Below are 18983 nucleotides of genomic sequence, written 5' to 3'. Positions count from 1 at the left end.
GCATGTTTCCGAAGGGTTAAATACCACCGACAGCACTTGAAGGCAGCATCTTCTGAGTTAAATAGCCGCCCACCGCAAACACTGTAAACACATCAGCTGAGCGGAGACATGGTGCAGCTGTACTGCTGGGGAGACAGCACCAGTGGACAGTTCGGTCCTCAGGAAGCCCTCAGTCCGACTTCGTGGACTGTCCCCGGGGTCATAACCAGCATCTGCTGCGGGGACCGGTGCACTTTATTCCTGACTCGGGATGGAGGCGTTTTATCATGCGGACACAACTCACAGGGACAACTTGGACGAAAGAAACATAAAGATGGAAAGACGCCAGGTAACGTTAATAGTAAATAATAGCCCAGTTCATACTATTAAAGACGAAGACGTAGTTTTAAAGTAAAGTTTTGTTTTTTTTAATCTCATGACGGTTAAATTCAATGCAGGATTAACGTGTATTTATTTTTATTCAGAACATATATTTTCTAATATTTATTTAATTTTGTTATTTTTTTACGAGTCTGTCAAGACATTTTAATTCTTGTGTTTACTGATAAACAATGAGTTTGAGTTTATTGAGTTTCGTTTCAGTTTCGTTTCACTCTCGTCAGTGAAGGCAACGAAAGTTAACTAAGCACTTTCTAGTGCGTTGAGTTCAAGTGCAGGTGGGAAAGTTTAGAATAAATATTATGAATTCAAGGTGTGGCTATGTGATTAATAGGCTACGTTGCGTAGTGGTGGTGGTGGTAAAAGTATTAAGATGATAAAAGTAAAAGTATCACAATGTATTATACTCCTGCACTCAAGATGACAGACATTGCGATGATTATTGATAATGACTATAATTCAACAATCAATTACTCATCGTGCAGTTATTTTATTACATTGTTTTTGTGTTATATTTTTGTATTATTGTTATTGATGTATTCATATTCAAGCAGCATTTTGTTGTAGCAGGTTGAGGTGGAACTTATTTATCCACCATTGGTGCTCTTACAAAATAGTTACACAGATTTCTGATAAATAATCATCAGTAATGTGGGTATAATGACTAAGTGGGTACAGGTAAATAATAGAACAGTCTTGTAAATGCAGAAAGTACTCTTTACTGTAATGCACCCTCTCATCTAGTCTCATAATATCAATCAATACCCAGCCCTAAAAAGTTACTTCCAACCATTATTAATAAGCATTGTGAATTTTCCTGCTTTATAGATTATTCCGGGTTTGTGATTTTCTGTCTGTCGTCCTGTATCAGGTCGTGTGGAGGGGCTGGGCAATGTGGTGTCGATAGCGTGCGGACAGGACCACTGTCTGGCTGTGTGTGCATCTGGACAGGTGTTCTCCTGGGGGGCAGGAGACAATGGGCAGCGAGGCATTTTACCAAATCTACTGTGCGACAGACTAAGGTAATGGAATATATGTATATTCATACTTAAAGTAAGCAAAGCTTTTAAAATGTTTTAACATATTGTCTCATCAACATGCAGTCAGGTGCCGATGCCACTGCAAATAATAGTGATTCAAGTTGCTTGTGGGAACTCCCACTCTCTGGCACTGACTAATGGTGAGACAATGAACACACCCATGACATCTTTGTATGTTTTTTTTGGAACAGTGCCAGCTTATGTAATGTTTAGTTATGCGTAATGTAGTCATGATTTGGCTTTGGTTTTCATACGTCATTAAATCCAGTTCTTCCATTCCCCTCAGGCATGATAAAGTGCAAAGTAAATGTTCTTTAACGTAGCACAGTAGGAGCTTCAAGGGAACACAGCCGCAGCAATGGCTTACAAATAAAGTCAATTTAAGAAACTGACCATTTATATTCCGCCACTTTGGCACTTATCTCCCGAGTGGTTAAGGACACCAGCCTCCTATTAACACCACCTGTTTTATGTGTGAAATAAATAGTTTTAAAACTGTATAGACAAAATATATGAAGTGTGTTTAAATTATTTTTTTCTCCATTATTTTCCACTTTAAAGGAGGCGATGTGTTCTCTTGGGGGTTGAACAGTCATGGTCAGCTGGGTCTGGGGAAAGAGGTTATGCTGCAGTATGTACCAGTCCTGGTATGTGCTCTGAGCGGCGTAGCGGTGACCCAGATTTCAGCCGGAGCGACCCACTCTCTGTTCCTCACACTCCCAGGCCTGGTCTACTGCTGTGGGGCCAATAAATCTGGCCAGCTGGGGCTCAACAGGGTGGATGAGAAGGGTACAAATACTTTACTTTAACTTACTTACACACTCACTTGCTCCCATTGAGCAAGCGGCAGAATATCCATTAAAGTGGAGATTAATTCTATGCATGACAATCTGCACCACCTACAGGCAAAGAGAGGAACAGCTGCTGCAATTTCAACACACACCACCTGCAGGCCACGAGCCTCATAATGTCTTCACACCAAGTGAACTTTTGGCGTAGTGCGATTACATTCAAAGCCAATTCAAACACTTGAACAGATGCGAATTTGCGCAAGCTGAAATATTTCAACTTGGGTGAGAAAATGTTGGTATCTCATATTTGCACAGAGATTGGATGAAAATAAATGTATGTGCATAAACAATGGCGTCAATGACGTATTGATGCCTAGATGGCGTTATTTTGAGTTTTTAAGGAGCAGATACAATGTTAGCGTAGCCTAGAACTGATTTATCTAAGCATTTTAGAAGTTTTTTGCTTGGCGTCTTGTGAAAATGACCTGAAAAAGCATAAATTCCGACTCTGCAAATCTGCATCATGATGTAGATATTTTGGAGTCCGTTTAATCCGTTTATTGCAATTAAAACACAGCAAATCTGTTTATTTTGGGTTCACAACGCTGTATTAAACCAGCCAATGTGTGGCTTGCTAGATACAGTTAATAAAGCTCAGTGAAATTCACTGGGAGCCTCTGAACGAAGTTCTGAAACCCAGACAGACATTTTGGTTTTCCAACGTATCTGGGACTTCCAAAACATGTATTAAAGCATCGCCGTTCTCTTCCTGTCCACCAGATGCCCTCTGACTTTCTCCTGTCCCAGTCACCTCACTCCCACAACCAGCCCCTCCCCCCTGTCCTGCCATAGCCAAGGAGAAATAAGAGAGTAGATGTCATGCGCTATGTCATAGCCACTGCGCATGTGCCACACAACACATAGAGCAAGACCGTTGTCCGGGCATTCATTCAGTAGCCTCCAGCAGAACCCCGTTCCCTTCCCCGCCCACCTGCTCACCTGCATCCACTTTCCTCAGCTGCTGTGCAGATATTTAACCAACCCTTTCCCATTCACTCCTTGCTGGATAGTGATTGTTCCTCTGCACCTTTGTGTTCATGCCGTTGTTACCTTTTACCATGAAACTTGGGCTCTTGGATACGTAACTGAAATCTGTATCTGCGTGCGTGCACTTTTCCCTGCCCCATCCCTGCTATTCTGTGGACCCTATACTTCTTCTGTTTGGACATGCCAGTAAGCTCACGTCTGTTCCCCATTTTTAAATGTATCCCTGCACTCTTCCTGTCTGCTTGAATTATCTGCATTTGAGTCTGTTTCCTGTTGCTGCTCTAACACCCCCTTGACGGCTATGTTTTTAAAAAAGGAAAGAAAGGAATGAACCCATTTCCCAAGTTGTGACTCAGTTTTCTATCTATGTAGCCAAAATGTCACATCCCCTTGCTAGTTTTACGTGGTGCATGTTTGTATTAGGTAACAAAGTCACAACTTGTAAAAATGAATCAAAAAATATTTTTCATTGTGCTGCAAACAAAATATTTTTTCATCTAAAAATGTTTGAGGATTCTGGAAATGTCTAGATCAGAGTTACTAACAGGTGCTATTGACCTCCTAATTATGTACTGTAGTCCATCTTTTTTTTAATCCAAACTCATTTATGTATAGTTTTGAAGTAAGCATCTTTTTTTTCCATTTCTCATAATCTTTAACAGGCAGGTTCAACATCTGTATGGTACCTGCCCTCAGACCTCTAGGTGTCTCCTTCATAAGCTGTGGAGAGGCACACTCTGCTGTGTTAACAAAGGTACAATATCTTCTGACTTTGTTCAATTATTAATTATCACATTGTATAGATGATGACGGTCTTAACACGTCGCTGCTTGTGATGCTGTGATTTCTAGAATGGCAAGGTTTTCACTTTTGGAGAGGGAAGCTACGGTCAGCTCGGTCACAAATCCTCTGCTAATGAAGTGGGACCCAGACTGGTCAAAAGTCTTGACGGACCCGCCTCCCAGATTTCATGTGGCAGGTATAAAGTAGGAGGGGGCTTATGTGAAACACTGAAAATGTGTTTTCATTTAAAGGGAAAATTTGACACCTTTTATGGGGAGGTATAATCCCTGCTGATGGTACTGTAATTGTAGTCCACTTAAGAAATGAATACCCCAGTAAGCTGATCTCTCCTGCTGCGGAGTCATGCTGGCTGTGCCTACATGTACCAGGATGCATTGTGTGGGAGAGGCAATTTTGCGAGACAATCTCACAAAACGTCAATGAAGGACATATTCTTACACCTGAACCAAAAAATACATCTGAATTAAAGTTTCTCTCTGACACTGAACTAAGAGAGGTTTCATTTCCTTGTTAACTCATCGTAAAACACATTCAAACCGGACAGAAACAAAAACAAACAGACCTTCAACTGTTCCAAAGATCAGCAACACTGGTTTGGAGGATATATATCCTTAATTCACAGAGTAAGATGTGAAAATATGGCGGCTATATATTCGTTAAAGGATTACTTAGTTTTGGCATCGTAAAATCATTTGAGAATATCTAACTTGAAAGGCCTAATTGGAGTACTTTTACTTTATGAAGTGCAACATAAAATTCACAGATGTTTTCTTGTCTCTCAGACGTCACACTCTGGTTTTGGGCACCTCCGGCCAGCTGTGGGCTTTTGGCAATGGAGCCAATGGTCAAATTGGGACTGGAAGGCCAGAGGACAGTCTGACTCCCACTCTGGTACATTTTCCATGGACCGCTGATAGTGCAGCAGCCACACCCAAAGGTGTGTATCTGTAGACAGTATGTTCCTTAATTATCCCAGGAGATGCATGTTAGGATGTAACATGGCTGCCAAATACTATTGGATGAAGTTTTGAGTTAAAGATGGTCCTTTTTCACGGACAGTTCTTCAGAAATAAACTGTTGGCAGTAAAATATTCAGTTAAATTCAAATGGAAGTATATTCATTGTGTTCTGTTAAAGTAGAGGGTGGTGTGATACTTTTAGATTTTTATATTCTGATTGTAAATGTGTTTTATTTGTTGAAGCAGACTTGAAAATATCAGCTGGGTGGAACACAAGCTTCACTTACACTTCGCCTACACAGGTATTGTGTCCTCCTATTAAAGACTCATTGCTCCTCTAGATTTTCACAGAAATCTACCCAGATTGAATTAATTCAAAGTAAGCACATTGATGTAAAAGTGTTTTTTACATGGAATGAATGTCCCTTTTGTATCAACATATTTCAGGTGAATTTTAATTACTATGCTGTCATGATCATTGAGCTGGCTAGCTTAAAGTAAAGTGTATTGTTTGTCATTTAAGAGCTTGGACCGGGGACAGATAACTGGGCGTCTTGATGAAACAAAACTGCAAAGATGGCTGTCAATGAGACATGGCAACGCAGAGGCGAAGAGGTCCTTTTTTCATAACTGTATTGTGGTTGTATGTAGCTGCACAAATAAAATATCAGTCTCATAAGCAGCAACTACAGTGTTTGTAAGTTCCCCTCTTTGTTTATCCAACAGAGAAATCTCTGCGATGTTTCTGACGAGTTCAAGTCTTGTTGCAAGTTTCACAAAGCCTGAGTGAGTCCTTTTTCTATTGTTTACTGTTTAGTAGCAAACTCCGCTATAATGTTAAGATTGTGAGGGTCTAGTGACTAGGGACTAGTACTGCTACTTGGTTTTAATCCTCTGCTTTTATCAGTGGGCCTCCATCTGAAGCAGACGTCTTAACTGTGGACCTTGAAGCAGCCAGCCAAGCTTTCGACCAGCTGCTGGCAATACCATGGATCAAACAATCAGTAAAGAACACAAATTTCACTATTTGCATGCATCACTTAGCTCATTTGTTCTGTTGCTTGAGACATAAATTGACTGAATGAGGAAAGCCCTTCTGTAAAGTTTAACGACTTACCAGACTCTAAACCTCTTGTAGATTAGAGGGATTTAGATTCGATTCATTTCTTTACAAACGCTTGCATGCTGTGTGAACATTGCCATCATATGTCTATTTTCCATGCAGGTAAACCTTAAACGCCTGATTGACGTGCTTTTGGCATCGACAACTGCCCTAAAATCACCAGAGATCCTCTTGATTCTGCTGACATGTCCCCTTTTCCAAGAGGAGACTAATGTCATGACCGGGGCGTTGATGTTGGCCGTCATTATTGGAGAACTGCCTGAGAAAACTCTGGCAACACTAAGTAAACAACTACAGCACACTTTATCTTTTAGTCTCTTTGTTACAGGTGTGGGAAGACAAAAATGATCCTTGAGCTTACTGTACGGGTCACACAATTATACATTAAATATTGAATATATTAACCTTTTGTTTATTATTACCCTGACAATTTAAATCATTTGACGAAATACACATAATCATTTGTGAACATTATGTTAGCTGGTTATAGTTACTTTCAGAATGTCACCAAGTAATGTTCAAGACAAAAATAAATTGCAAATTATTTAATTAATGGTTTAAATGTTAAGATATGTCGCAATTTACGTGTGGTGCTACTTGCAGCATGTTTCTGTATTTTGTTGTATTTTCTCTATTTGCAGTGTTTTTTTCTAAATGCTTTGGATACAGTATAATTTACAGTAGGTTGAGCTCTCTGGGCCACCGTATCCATATAAGTCCTACAGTGTTTTTTTAAAATCCTGCAGGACGCTGCTGGTCTTCCCTGTCACCCGCCATACTGATGAGACACGTCTTGGTGTTCAGAAACGCCCTGGCCTTCATGCTAAGAAATGGCCTCTTGGCAACTCACAACCCAGGAGTCAAATACCTGCTGGAAGCCCTCAAGCTACTCTACAAAGTCAGTGCTGTGTGTTTTTATTCCAATCGTCAGTGGGTTTGGTGTTATGGTCATTATTTCCAGCAAAGTCATTTTCTAAAGGGTTTTTTTGGAAAATATTTGTCCTCTTGTGTGATCAGAATTAACACTGAGAACTAAAAGTAGTCTCGTGGCTGATTAATTGACAGTTTTTAAATGATTCCCATCACAAGTTACCAGAGCTGATGCTGTCTGACCACCATTGTCCATTGATGGCCTGGAATTTTCTTTTTACATTACTGAATGAAAATATTTTTGCTGGTATTTTTTTTTCTGATGTTTTTATTTTTTCACAGGCAAACAAAGCTCGAAAGTCTTACAAAGTCCCACTGAGCACCTTTTATGTCGAGGAAATCAGAACAAGTGTGATGCCAGTCACTGATGTTACACTTTGGAATCAATTTTCTAAAGTCGAGGTAAGAACATACAGTACAGTATAAACTGCTGACACTGTTGCAGTGTTTCAGAGGAACAATCTGTCCTTTTGTCCTGAATTATTTTAATTTTCTGTGTGAGAGCTTTTTCTGAAATTCTTTCCTGATAAATCATTGATTATCTTCTTAAAGGATGACGTCAACACACCCGCCATCTTCTGCCGCTACCCATTCCTTTTCACCCTGGTTTGCAAGGTGACGGTCTTCAACATCCATTCATCCTTAATGAAGGTACAGTATGTAGTAGAAATAGATCATTTGTAATTATTTACTTGACGTCAATGATGATGAATAATAATGATAATATGGCTGCAATTGTTGGTTAATTTGAGCATTCTTTTTAAATAATATGTATCTTGTACTGTATCATTTTAATAAAATAGCTTTCCTGCTGTGAGATTTCTTTGTAAAGAAGTGTTTTGTAATTACAGGACGTGCAACGTGTGATTCATAGTATGGCTTCGTGGTGTCCTGAGGAGTTCTGGTTAGATGGCCCAGACGCTGCCCCGGCCCCGGTCTTCCAGCTAACTCTGAGACGAACTCACCTGGTCGAGGACACCTTCAGACAGCTCAGGACTGCCGACCACTGCGCTTTCAAAAGGGAGCTTTTGGTAAACACGCCATCAACGCTTTGCTAAGCTTTTGAGTTCTGAAGCAAAGCTTTGTAGATTTGTAGCTTAAACTTAGCATTTAGAAGAATGAAAGGGGTCCTCCAGCAATTTAGTTTTGTGTTTCCATAAGATTGTAGGACTCACAAGGGACGAAAAATGCTCGAATTTATAGCATCAATGGTCAAGATATTAGAAGATTTAGTCCCTGGTATGGGAAGAAGAACTGGACAACACTGGCGCCTACGCTTCCCACAATGCAACTGCAACTAAATAACATGTTTTCCATTATGTGTAAAATGTATTGTCCCCTTGAGCAAAATGTTGGTTACAGTAAAGATTTAAGGTAATATTGGAAATGAGTTGACATAAAAAATCGCCTGGAAACATCCCAATACTAATTAGAAATGTTTATTTTTTTGTAATAAGAATTGAATTAATGTACAATTTTGTTGACTAAAGTTTAAAATGTGGCTGTTGGTTGTAGCAACGAGAGGACTGTGTGAAGGTGAGCTGTCAGTATAGTAATTATGCGTTTGGAAGTCCCACAAAACTGTTTGTTTCATGCGCAAAATGGATGTCAGGGACGTCCACCCTGCATGGACATTTATCATTCGAGATGATAGTAATTCTGTTTGTGTTCAAGGACTCAAAGGATTCTATTCTATCCTTCCTAGGTGCAATTTGCAGAAGACCGGAAGTTGACGAATGTCAACAAAAGAGACCTCTTCCTGCATGTGTTTGATGATCTGATGGCTCCTGAGTCTGAAATGTTCATGTACAATGAGAGCAACACTCTGGCTTGGTTCCCTCCCAGGGTAAGACCAGAAAATAAAGGAGAAAACCATGTATTCATGTCTTGCATATACTAATCCTTTGTAGTAAGCACTAAACAAATCCTTTAAAAACATTTAACACCGTCACATACAAGTGAGCTGAGTACTATAAAAGTGTGAATAAGTAATATTGAATGCACAACGTGAATGTTAATGTCTAAGTTTAAGCAACACATACTGTACATCTGGCCTTATCATCCTGTGAAAACGTTTAGACAGTCGTGGCATCGTGCCAAATCCTGATCATGTGTTTGTCATCAACTAAACAGCCAAAAGTGGAGGAGAAGACTTACTTCCTGTTTGGCGTTCTGTGTGGCCTGGCTCTTTACAACCACAACATTGTCCACATGCCCGTCCCACTGGTCCTCTTCAAGAAGCTGCTGAGAGTCAAACCCTCACTGGACGACATGAAGGAGTTTGAGCCTGTCATGGCAGAGTAAGAGTTCCTTTATTTTGTTTTTCTATTCTTGATTAACAGAAGGACTTTGTGCATAACTGCAGAAAGATATATAGTCTGTTTGGTAGTTTATATTTGAAACACTTAATCGATGACATCTGCACGTCATATCTGTGTTAAATTGATCTTTTTGTATATTCTCCGTGTCTTTAGGTCTTGGAGGTGCATGTTGGAGGACTACGCCCCTGATATCATCAAAAAAATGGAGATTCCTTTCACTGTAGGTTTACTATATCACATTCAGAATGACTCCCAGTGTAATAACCTACTTTGACTATGATGCCTGCACGTGTCGCTGCAATATTCTAATCTGGCTGTAATTACTGTTCTTTACAGGCGACCTGGGGCGGTGAGGAAGTTGAGCTTGATCCGACGGAAACTGGAAAACTTGTCACAGCGGCGAACAAGTATGTTTATACAGTTTGCACGATTCTCACAGCAACACAGATTTAGAGTCAAACTTTAAATGTTTCTGTCAGTCTGTGTCTCTGATATCCTCTCAAATTTCCTGCCATTTCGCAGTGAGTAGCGTCCAGTTCAACCTTTCGGCCCATAGAGGGCAGTGCAACAGTACTTTTCTGCCATTCAAGACTTAAGGAACATTTATGTAAAAAGACTTGCAGTGGAGAGGGAAGATTTGTGGACAGTGTCAGCACTCAGTTGAAGCTACTTGTATATTCTATTTTATTTCTATTATTATGTTTTGTGGTTGCACGCCGGTCCGTACTAGTCTCGTGAACGCGGCATAAAACTGCGAGGCGGTAATTCCAGTTGTAATTATTTTTCTCAATAGGAAAGAGTTCGTAGACACCTTCATCGACTATGCCTTCAACAAATCAGTGGCGGGAGTGTTCGAAGAGTTTAAGAAGGGCTTCTTCAAGGTGTGCGACATCGACGTGGTGGAGTTCTTCCAGCCCGAGGAGTTGCAAGCAGTGATGGTGGGCCAAGAAAACTACAACTGGGACGTGTTGAAGGAGGTCTGCTGGAAAGCTTTTTCCTTTTGAATCTTTAAGAGAGTCAGAAATGTAGATACTGAAATTTATCGTTACTCATTTTAAATTCTGAATTTTATATTAACTTGTGTCATGAGATATAACTTTAAACAAGAATACAGTATGGAAATACGGCAATGAATTGGCCTATTTGTCTGTATGTTAGATTACTTCCAAACAGTTTTTGTCAGAGACTTAAAATTTGAGTCAAGTTGTGAACTATTTTTAAACTTTGTTTGAAAGTAGTTCCTACAGTTTTGTGCTTGGGAGGACGGTTCCCAAGATATAAACTACCAAACAGCAAAATTTGTTGTTTTCAGATTTGATCTTCTGGCAGCATACTGTAGTTTATGAATTTTGTACTTGGTAATTTTGAGGTTTCCCCACAATCACCTGAACGCATCGACAAGAAGTGATTCAAAGCTCATACATGCAAAGCGCATCAGCACACAATATAGCTTTGACCAAACCATCAAAAAGGAATGACATAGCATAGGAAATCAGACTTAAAACTATGTTGTTGAATTTGGGTTACAAGCCACAAAGATTGGAAAAACACTCATTTAATCTTTGACATATTTTATTATACTGGCTGTCAGATCAATTGTCGTGGAGTAAAACTCTTCCCGTCTGAATTGTAGTGCAGTAGAAGTAAAAACTTAGAAATATTCACGTAAAGTAAAAGTACATTCATTTAGTACTTAAGTACTGTCGTTGAGTAAATTCCACAACTGTTTTTCCCAAACAGAACACCGTTTATGAAGGAGAATACCACGAGCAGCATGCAAACATCGTGACCTTCTGGGAGGTGTTTGAGAAACTGACGGCAGAGGAAAAGAAAAAGTTCCTTCGTAAGTATTATACATTGATTGTGCTTATTATTTGTTTTCATCAAGTTTGACTTAAGAGTAGAGTGGTGGTCTCTGTCAATGTTTTTCCTTAGCATTTTAATAATTTAAGATGCAATTTCTTCGCCAGTGTTCGTCACAGGCTGCAACCGGGTTCCCTTCCTGGGCATGGAGAGCATCAAGATGAGAGTCGCTGTCTTGCTCGACGCCACTGAGATCCATTTGCCAGAATCTCTCACCTGTCATTGTCTGTTGTTACTGCCCATCTACCAGAGGTACCCGGTCCAGAGGACGATGAAGACCCGGCTCCGTGAGGCTATTAATCACAACAGAGGCTTCTGGAAGAAAGTAGACACTACAGAATGAAGTCTGCGTCATTCAACTTTCTGTTTTCAAATTCTATATTGAGCATTATTTAAACTATTACAAAGAATTAGAACCAGCATTCCCACATATTCATTTAGCTTTGGCGAGTCACAATAAATAGGCACAGGTTTCTAAAGATTGTAAAGATATGTTATGTTTGTGTGATAAAGAAAAACTAAAATGTGTGTTCACCAGGAAATGCATTACTGCCTTGCTATTTGTACCTAAATAACTGACTAAATAAATACATTTCTCTTCAACACTGGCTTGCAGGTTATGTATTTTTGATGTTTTTTTTTTTGTAACCACAGGTCAACTATAAAAACAGTCTAACTTCCAACAGGGTTTGGTTATTTCCTGGATTATTTGATTTCCTAGTGGACTCAGTTAATTGGATATCTTTTAGTACAATCTTGATTTTGTAGTTAACAGCAGGCCTGATGGCCACATCAGCTTAAAATAACCTTTCTCCACCATAAGTGGTCGAGTCCTTTTATTGTAATGCAAATTTAGCTGCAATAGCTTCTGTGGTAAATAAACTAGCTCATAAAACCCAACTCGCAGCTCCATCAGTCCACGTTATTTAACAGTGGTTATGTCACTCTGTCTGCTTTCAGCCTACTTTGACAGTGAGGAACGGGATTCTTAATGATTAATCTTGAAAGAGTAAATCACCTGCCACGTATAGAATGAGTCATCTGTAATGAGATGCTGCAATTTCAGGAATCCTATTTAAATGAGCACTCTGTCAAAAAATAATTGGAAAAAAGTTTTATTGGCACCTCAGTTGACTGAGAAAAGTGTTCATCAATAATTATACGTTTTGGGGAAAATGCTAAAATCCTGAATTTTGAATAGCGTCCTGAATTCATTTAAATTAATGTGATTCCTACCCTGGTTTGAGCTGACATGGGCAACATAAAAAAAATTAAAAAAACCGACATTAGATGATTTACAAGTACATTAAAGCACAAAAAGGTATTTCTGCCATATATTTCACATATCTCAGAGACGAACCAGCTCTCCCCTTTCTTTACATCTTTCAATATGAAAAGCTCTAAATAATTTACTCGGTTTTTAAAAAGGATATCAAAGTTAGCTCAGTATTTAATTGCGAGGTCGACACCCTCATGTCGTGGCTTACAAATCAGTCAATTTGTTTCTATTCAAGAATTGTCAGGCAGCAAAGCTTGTACACTTATCAGAGCACATACAAAACGATGAAACAGATAAAACTGAGTGGTTACTACAGCCACACACCGGTTAGATGACCCTTGTGTCCACATCCCATAATGACAGAACAGGTAATTCTCTGAGCCATGAAGTAAACATTTGTCAAAATGATGATATCTTAAACCTGGATTTGACTTATTTCTTGTCACTAAATGGACGGTTTGTATGAGGTTAGTGTACTTTCTTTAGTCGGCTCAGAAAAATCCCATGAAATAGACCAGAGAAACGTCTGTGATAATACTTTTGCTATACACAAATATACTTAAATATCACTAAAAAACATAATTAACAAATAATTACAAAGCCACTTACTCTTGATACACATTTTTACACATGGACATTACATGAAAAAAAGACAACAAAGGCAATACTAATGACACAGGGCTGTGCTGTGAGAGAAAAGGCAGTCGTGCCTCACTTCCTCTCGTAGCATGTGTTGTTTTGCTCCATGCAGACACGGTGGTGAGTGTGTAAGTCTGTCTCAATGTCTGGGAAGTGGTGGGATATTTTCCAGACAGCTGTGGCTGTTATGCGTTTCATACCAAGTCCAACTTCTTTGATGCGTGTGCTTCCTTTACGATGGCGTTCGGACAGTTCATCTACACTGTGTGTGTGTGTGGGTTTTATCTGATGAGGTGGTAGGTGAGCCAGTACATGAAGATGGGTTGTGCTGCTGCTATAGACATGGTGAGGTACATCCTCAGCTGGTTTCTGGTTCCTCTCACCAGTCTCCCCTCGGCCGCGGTGTCAGATAACAGCTTCAGACGCAGAGTTCTGATCTGAGGAGGGACGACAGTCAAATATTCATCGACCATTAAACAAACATACGAGTCATCAGCTGAGACGACCACATGACTTGTGACATGCGGTTAAAAACAACAGCCTTGCCATAACATTCATCTGTGTGTGGGCAACAATGTTCAGATGTGTACATTCATGTGTTTGATTAGATTGACATCAGTTCTATGTATATGTACAGGTACACTTTGTAGGGAAGCGTCCAGGATGCCAAGAAGAAAACATCCTTTCCAGAATAAAGAGTATATCATTCTATGCAGTGCAAAGGCATCTAATATATGTGTGTGTGTGGTAGACATCGGTCCCTAATTATTGTAAACAGACATATGTCGAGTAAGATCATTAAGTTAAACTCTCAAGAGTTAGTAGATGCTGCTACTCACCATGAAGACAAAGATGGCGGCGCAGCACCACAGTAGAGAGAGATAGTACGCTGGCCTCCCAAACAGCAGGCCTGCTACTACGCCGATGATCATCCTGAGGAAACAGAGAAGAGACGCATTAACATTCACGGGTTAGGCATAATATCCACAGAGCCTTAAGTGTTGAACTAAATTTACGAGATGTTTTGTTCTTAGCATCGTTTAAGGGGAAAATTAACCATTAACATCTGAGCAAAATAAAGAAATTCAACTGTTGAGAGGAGGTGAGAGGGTGAGTTGGTGATGAAAAAGTGAACGTAGACAAAGACGCTGCGCATACCCAACATATTTATAGCCGGAAAAGGCCAGCAGGTCGATGGTCGTGAGGTCAGTGTTGGCGGACACAAGGTAGAGCGACAGCAGGACCGCCAGGACCTCCATGACCAGCCACACAAAGGCTGAGCTGGCCTGAACTCCCAGCAGCTCTGGAGAAAACCTGAAGGGTGCACAATAAGATAGTTTAGATTTATACAGTGTGAACTCTACACTAGACTCGAGTTGTAGTGCGTTATCAATGTGAGGTGTGATGTACCTGTTCTGCGTGCCGAGGGCCAGTCCAGCCACCAGGACGTATGTGATGAAGCCCATGGCGGGAATGTAGAGATCAGGAGCGTTCACATCAAAGCGTGGAGCCACAGGAGTATCCTGCTGGTAGCTCACCTCCCAGTTCTACAACACACACACACACACACACACACACACACACACACACACACACACAACTTGCTAAATCCTTACTGACATTTTGGGCTGAAAACATGGGAGTGTTGTAGCATAGATTCCTGTAACGATTCATAAATTTAAACTGCAACAGGCAGAACTAGAATTAGATATTTTGTCTCAACCCGGAGAATATATGGAAAGCCGCACAAGCACAGGACTACCTCTACTGGTGCAAAGTAGCATATAATACAGAATAATGTATATTTAGCAGGTGTAAACGGACTTACCTTGTGCATGTAAGGGAAAACTAGAAGGCCCAGCTTCTTCCCAACGTACACTGTATCCACAGCAAAGTAATATTTCATCTTAGAAATTGGGATGAACCTGTCCAGCTGAAACAAGCAAGCACACAGACATACATGCATGCATTATTCAGCCTGCTTTTGCCTCGACCTGCTGTATTAACAGGCTTTTGAGGCCATTGTGAGGGAGCCCTTTGCATCATTTCTGGTAAGCAATAATATAAAATATTAACGACTCAAGTCTTACGTTCTTGTCCACCATTTCCCGTCCCTGGGATGCCAGTGAGCTTCCATATGCCATGGCCAGGTTAGACATGGGGTCTGACAGGATGGACTGGCCAGTAAATCCTGCTGCTTGAGGCCCGGCCTGCTGGTTACTGCCAACATATCACAAGAAAATAACAGCTTAAAGTAAATGATACGTGTCAGCTAATTGATCTGATCGATTGACAAAGGTAGCCTGATTTTTCCTTGATGTCATATAGTGCAAAAACATAGTAAAGTGCAATAAGAGGATATATATATATTCAGAACAGTTCCTATCCAGCCTAAGTTCAGCCTTGCTCCAACCTGTACCCCGTCTGTAGTCCATGTGCTGCTCCACTCCTATCCTCAAACAGCTGGCTGCCTTCTAAACCGTCCGCAGAGCTGTTCCTTTGACGCATATTAGGCTCTGGATGAAAAGAGAGAGTGGGTGAAGAGAGAGATGTGTGAAACAAAGGAGATCTGAACCTCTCAAAATCACTTACAATCTTAGGGGTTGAAAAAAAAAAAAAAAACTTTAGTAAAGCAAGCAAATGCAAGGCAGCCACAACTACGGGAAACCAGAGTAACCAGCATGCAACAGTTTGAGTGAAGAAGAGACTTTTCCGAACTTATCCTCACCCTTTTCTGTTGTTTAAGTGATAGAAATCACATTGTCTTTTTAGACAACAAACATGGGTGTGTCTCGTCAGTGAGCATTTTCAGTAGTAAAAAAAAAGCCATGTAGCAGATTTAATTCCCCACTTCTGAAGGGGCAATAAAGTTAAAGTGTGTTGCTAAATTAAATTGACTTTAGAATACTGTGCCCTCAAAACACAAATCAATAACAGAGTTTGTGTACAAATGACAAATTCTGTTATAACTGTTCACCCAATCCCAGTGTGAATGCTTTGTGCAGGAGAAAGAGCTATTTAAATCCATTCCCTGAGGGAGTAATAACCTCATCACACGAGCAGATTACATCACCTCTAAAGAGCCACAAACCGGTTCAGTTTCAACCTCCTTTCCCTAATGGCAAAGAATAAATGAGGTCCCAACACAGAGCAGCCAACAGCCAATACTAAAAATATTTAAACCTGACAGTCAGTCAACATTGGTCTGCTGTGCTTTAAGGGAGGCGTGTTTACATTTGATGACATTCCTGTTTATGGATCCGAGTCAATAATAAACACAAGCCCCGCAATCTAACCTAGATTGCACACTGCATGCTAGCTAACGTTGGCTGGCATGCTTTAAATAGTCTGTAAACACTAAAAATATCCCACAGTCTCCACACAGACGGGACATAAATGACATGTAACACTACAGAGTGACCCCGGGTCAGCGCGAGGAACTAACGTTATTGTTAGCCAGCCTAGCCGGTGTAACATAACAGTTAGGTAACTTAGCTAGTTAGCATTTCAACTCGCTTATGTTTATTAACGGTTTGTGGGCAAGCTATCGGCTACCAAGTCCCCTTTATTTAGCTAATAATGTCTTCCGCGTTACCTATAACAGTATAGTGTGGTGAACCCACGGTTAATGTTTAGTGTCTGTGCTTTTGGAAGTTGTTTAACGTTATCTAACGTTAGCTAACGGTTAGCCTCAACCGGCTCAGTTCCGTTTACGTTGGATTCCGGAAAGCTAACAAGTACAGAATGTGCACGTGCAGCTGGTAGCTTATATTAATGGCTGATTTGATTGATAAACTCACGTACGTAACTTACGCTGTCTGAACCCACTTTGAGTCGGTGTATAATCCATTTGGACAAACTTGATGGTAGCCAGTAGTCAGTTCACTAACTCCACCGAGATGCAGTTGCTACTAGTTAGCAAGCTACACGGGAGAGTTGAGTTGGAGCGAGTCATTCATACATTTTACACGGAAGTAAACGCTTTCTTCTTCTTTGTTAGTTTTAATGACTTGATACAAACCAATGTGAAAGGTGAATACCACCACCTAGTGTATCGAATCGTCATAGGTTAAATAATATAAAGCATGTTTTACCTTGTCCTTAATCTCCAACAATTGTGAAATACTCCACTTTCTATGAATCTTGATTTCTTTTTCGGTTCCTGTACTTTACTCACATATTTTTCATTTGTGCTTCTTTGAACTTCTACTCCACTATATTTCACAGGGAAATATTGTACTCCACATGATTATATACCCAACAATATGTAGCAGCTCCACTTCGAGTAACTACAATATTTAAAGTAGGCCTACTACATCAATAATGCATCTATAATACAGATCAAACAATAGCCTATAATAATATAATATCTTTCTCCATACTACGTTGGTGTACTTTTAATACTTGCTAACAGGTAGATTATAGCGAAGATGACACTGACCAAAGAACTGATGCAGCTACATGTACTGTATCTGCTCTTTAAAACTAGTAATCAAGTGCCTGCAGCTATATTAGGTTTACTTTGAGGTCTGATATATAGGTAACTTAAAGCTGCAATAATCAATATTTTTTAGAAACGATGGAATAAATGACATGTCGTAGTGATGAACCTACAGATAATTATCACCCGACTCTGCAGTTCCCTTCAGCTCGACGGAGCATTTTAGCTTTCAATGTTTTGGTTTTACAGCCTACAACCCTTCATGTTTTCAGTGAATATGCTCTGATACAATTCCCTGTACCTGCACAAAATGAGATTTTAGCTGCTAAAGATTGAGGTATGTCCCTGGAAAAATTGGAGACCAAACCAGAGCTAATAAATGAGAGAATATTGGACTTACATTATTAACATTGACAGAAACACGACTCCAAATGAACGCTAATGCCTCTCCATGTCTTTTCGATGTGTAAATGGGCAATCACTTAATACATTTTTAGAGCATCATTCGTTCATTATACTCAACCCGTTCTCTCTTCAAAGATGTCAAGTAGTGCAGCTTGGACATTTAGCGTGTGATTCAACGCTCCCACCTGTAACATAATTTAAAGAGCGAGACAGTCCACACAAGGCCGGTGGGACAAACAAAACATGTCTCTCGTCCAGGAGACCCATGTTTGTTTCCTTTGTAAAAGTAAATTTTGACATTTTGTCACGTCAGTAGTAGACGTCAACCACGCTAAACCTAACTAAGAGGTCTTGTTGCCTAAACCTGACTTCCTACAAAGACGGAATGTTATTTTGAAAAGACACTATGCATGTAACGAGTGTAAAGTGACACCCTGTCAAAACTGAGGCCAGAGGGGTACGTAAAGAGACAGTTTGAAGCCTAATGCTGTGCCTAGTGTTGCTGTACTACAGTTTCTGAATAATTTCCCTGGAATTTTGTATATTTATGAAGAGTTTTTGTTAATTTTTTGTGTGTGTGTGTTCCCAAACCAGATTTGTGCTCAGTGAAAGCAGGCAAAGATCAGGTTTTTAAAGTTGGACATCCGTTAGTATTTGTGTGTGTGTATTTTTTTTTGTGTCTTTGCGGCTACGATGACATCAACGTTTTAGGCAGATGGGAAGTGGATGTGTGTAAAGAATTGTACACAAAGCGGTCACAGAAACACTGCAGGCAAGTTTCCCTCGACAGTAATCCTGTATCGTAAACACATAGACTGTTCATGTTCAAACTGTGGTGGGATAGTGGTCAAATAAATGTGATAAAATACTGCCAATTATTTGTCTCAGTCATTTCTCAGGTTTCTCTTTTGTTTAAAATCACTTTGTGTCTCACTCTGCTGACAGCTGGACTCTCTGGCCCTC

The 18983-nt window shown here is 40.1% G+C and overlaps 2 protein-coding genes across 5 annotated transcripts; one reads left to right on the top strand and one right to left on the bottom strand.

Annotated features, from left to right (window-relative positions):
- Nucleotides 1-66: 66 nt before the first annotated feature.
- LOC116391039 (probable E3 ubiquitin-protein ligase HERC6) lies at nt 67-11859 on the top strand. The gene is made up of 23 exons (XM_031861252.1): nt 67-328; nt 1250-1400; nt 1482-1558; nt 1980-2207; nt 3919-4010; nt 4108-4235; nt 4843-4997; nt 5266-5321; nt 5543-5634; nt 5746-5805; nt 5927-6023; nt 6245-6425; nt 6889-7040; nt 7355-7474; nt 7625-7723; nt 7924-8103; nt 8778-8918; nt 9206-9372; nt 9547-9613; nt 9730-9800; nt 10187-10370; nt 11134-11236; nt 11364-11859. The coding sequence occupies exons 1-23, from the start codon at nt 109-111 to the stop codon at nt 11597-11599; spliced, it is 3057 nt and encodes a 1018-aa protein (XP_031717112.1). The 5' UTR covers nt 67-108; the 3' UTR covers nt 11600-11859.
- An 829-nt stretch (nt 11860-12688) lies between these two features.
- On the bottom strand, nt 12689-17135 carry yif1b (Yip1 interacting factor homolog B (S. cerevisiae)). Of its 4 annotated transcripts, none has more exons than XM_031861258.1 (8): nt 16979-17135; nt 15588-15690; nt 15265-15394; nt 15003-15107; nt 14585-14721; nt 14333-14488; nt 14014-14107; nt 12689-13611 (listed from the first exon to the last, which is right to left on the bottom strand). In XM_031861258.1, the coding sequence occupies exons 1-8, from the start codon at nt 17022-17024 to the stop codon at nt 13456-13458; spliced, it is 927 nt and encodes a 308-aa protein (XP_031717118.1). In that variant the 5' UTR covers nt 17025-17135; the 3' UTR covers nt 12689-13455. The 4 variants fall into 4 exon arrangements, with proteins under 4 accessions (XP_031717118.1, XP_031717119.1, XP_031717120.1 ...); XM_031861259.1 differs by having other exon boundaries at nt 15594-15690; XM_031861260.1 differs by having other exon boundaries at nt 16988-17135.
- Between the last annotated feature and the right edge of the window lie 1848 nt (nt 17136-18983).

The sequence above is a fragment of the Anarrhichthys ocellatus genome, unplaced genomic scaffold (assembly GCF_004355925.1).
Source record: "Anarrhichthys ocellatus isolate YVR2014 unplaced genomic scaffold, GSC_Weel_1.0 scaffold24, whole genome shotgun sequence".
In the NCBI taxonomy this organism is placed as follows: Eukaryota; Metazoa; Chordata; class Actinopteri; order Perciformes; family Anarhichadidae; genus Anarrhichthys; species Anarrhichthys ocellatus.
The sequence above is the reverse complement of the archived record's forward strand: the minus strand, read 5'-3'. Positions and strand labels throughout refer to the sequence as shown.

Coding starts and splice junctions, on each gene's coding strand:
- yif1b (XM_031861258.1), bottom strand. CDS start 17,024: ATGGATTATACACCGACTCAAAGTGGGTTCAGACAGCGTAAGTTAC. Junction 15,395..15,587: donor GGACTACAGACGGGGTACAG/GTTGGAGCAAGG, acceptor ATATGTTGGCAG/TAACCAGCAGGCCGGGCCTC. Junction 14,108..14,332: donor TCCGGCTATAAATATGTTGG/GTATGCGCAGCG, acceptor CTGTTTCCTCAG/GATGATCATCGGCGTAGTAG.
- LOC116391039 (XM_031861252.1), top strand. CDS start 109: ATGGTGCAGCTGTACTGCTGGGGAGACAGCACCAGTGGACAGTTCGGT. Junction 4,236..4,842: donor TCCCAGATTTCATGTGGCAG/GTATAAAGTAGG, acceptor CTTGTCTCTCAG/ACGTCACACTCTGGTTTTGG. Junction 9,373..9,546: donor TTTGAGCCTGTCATGGCAGA/GTAAGAGTTCCT, acceptor CCGTGTCTTTAG/GTCTTGGAGGTGCATGTTGG.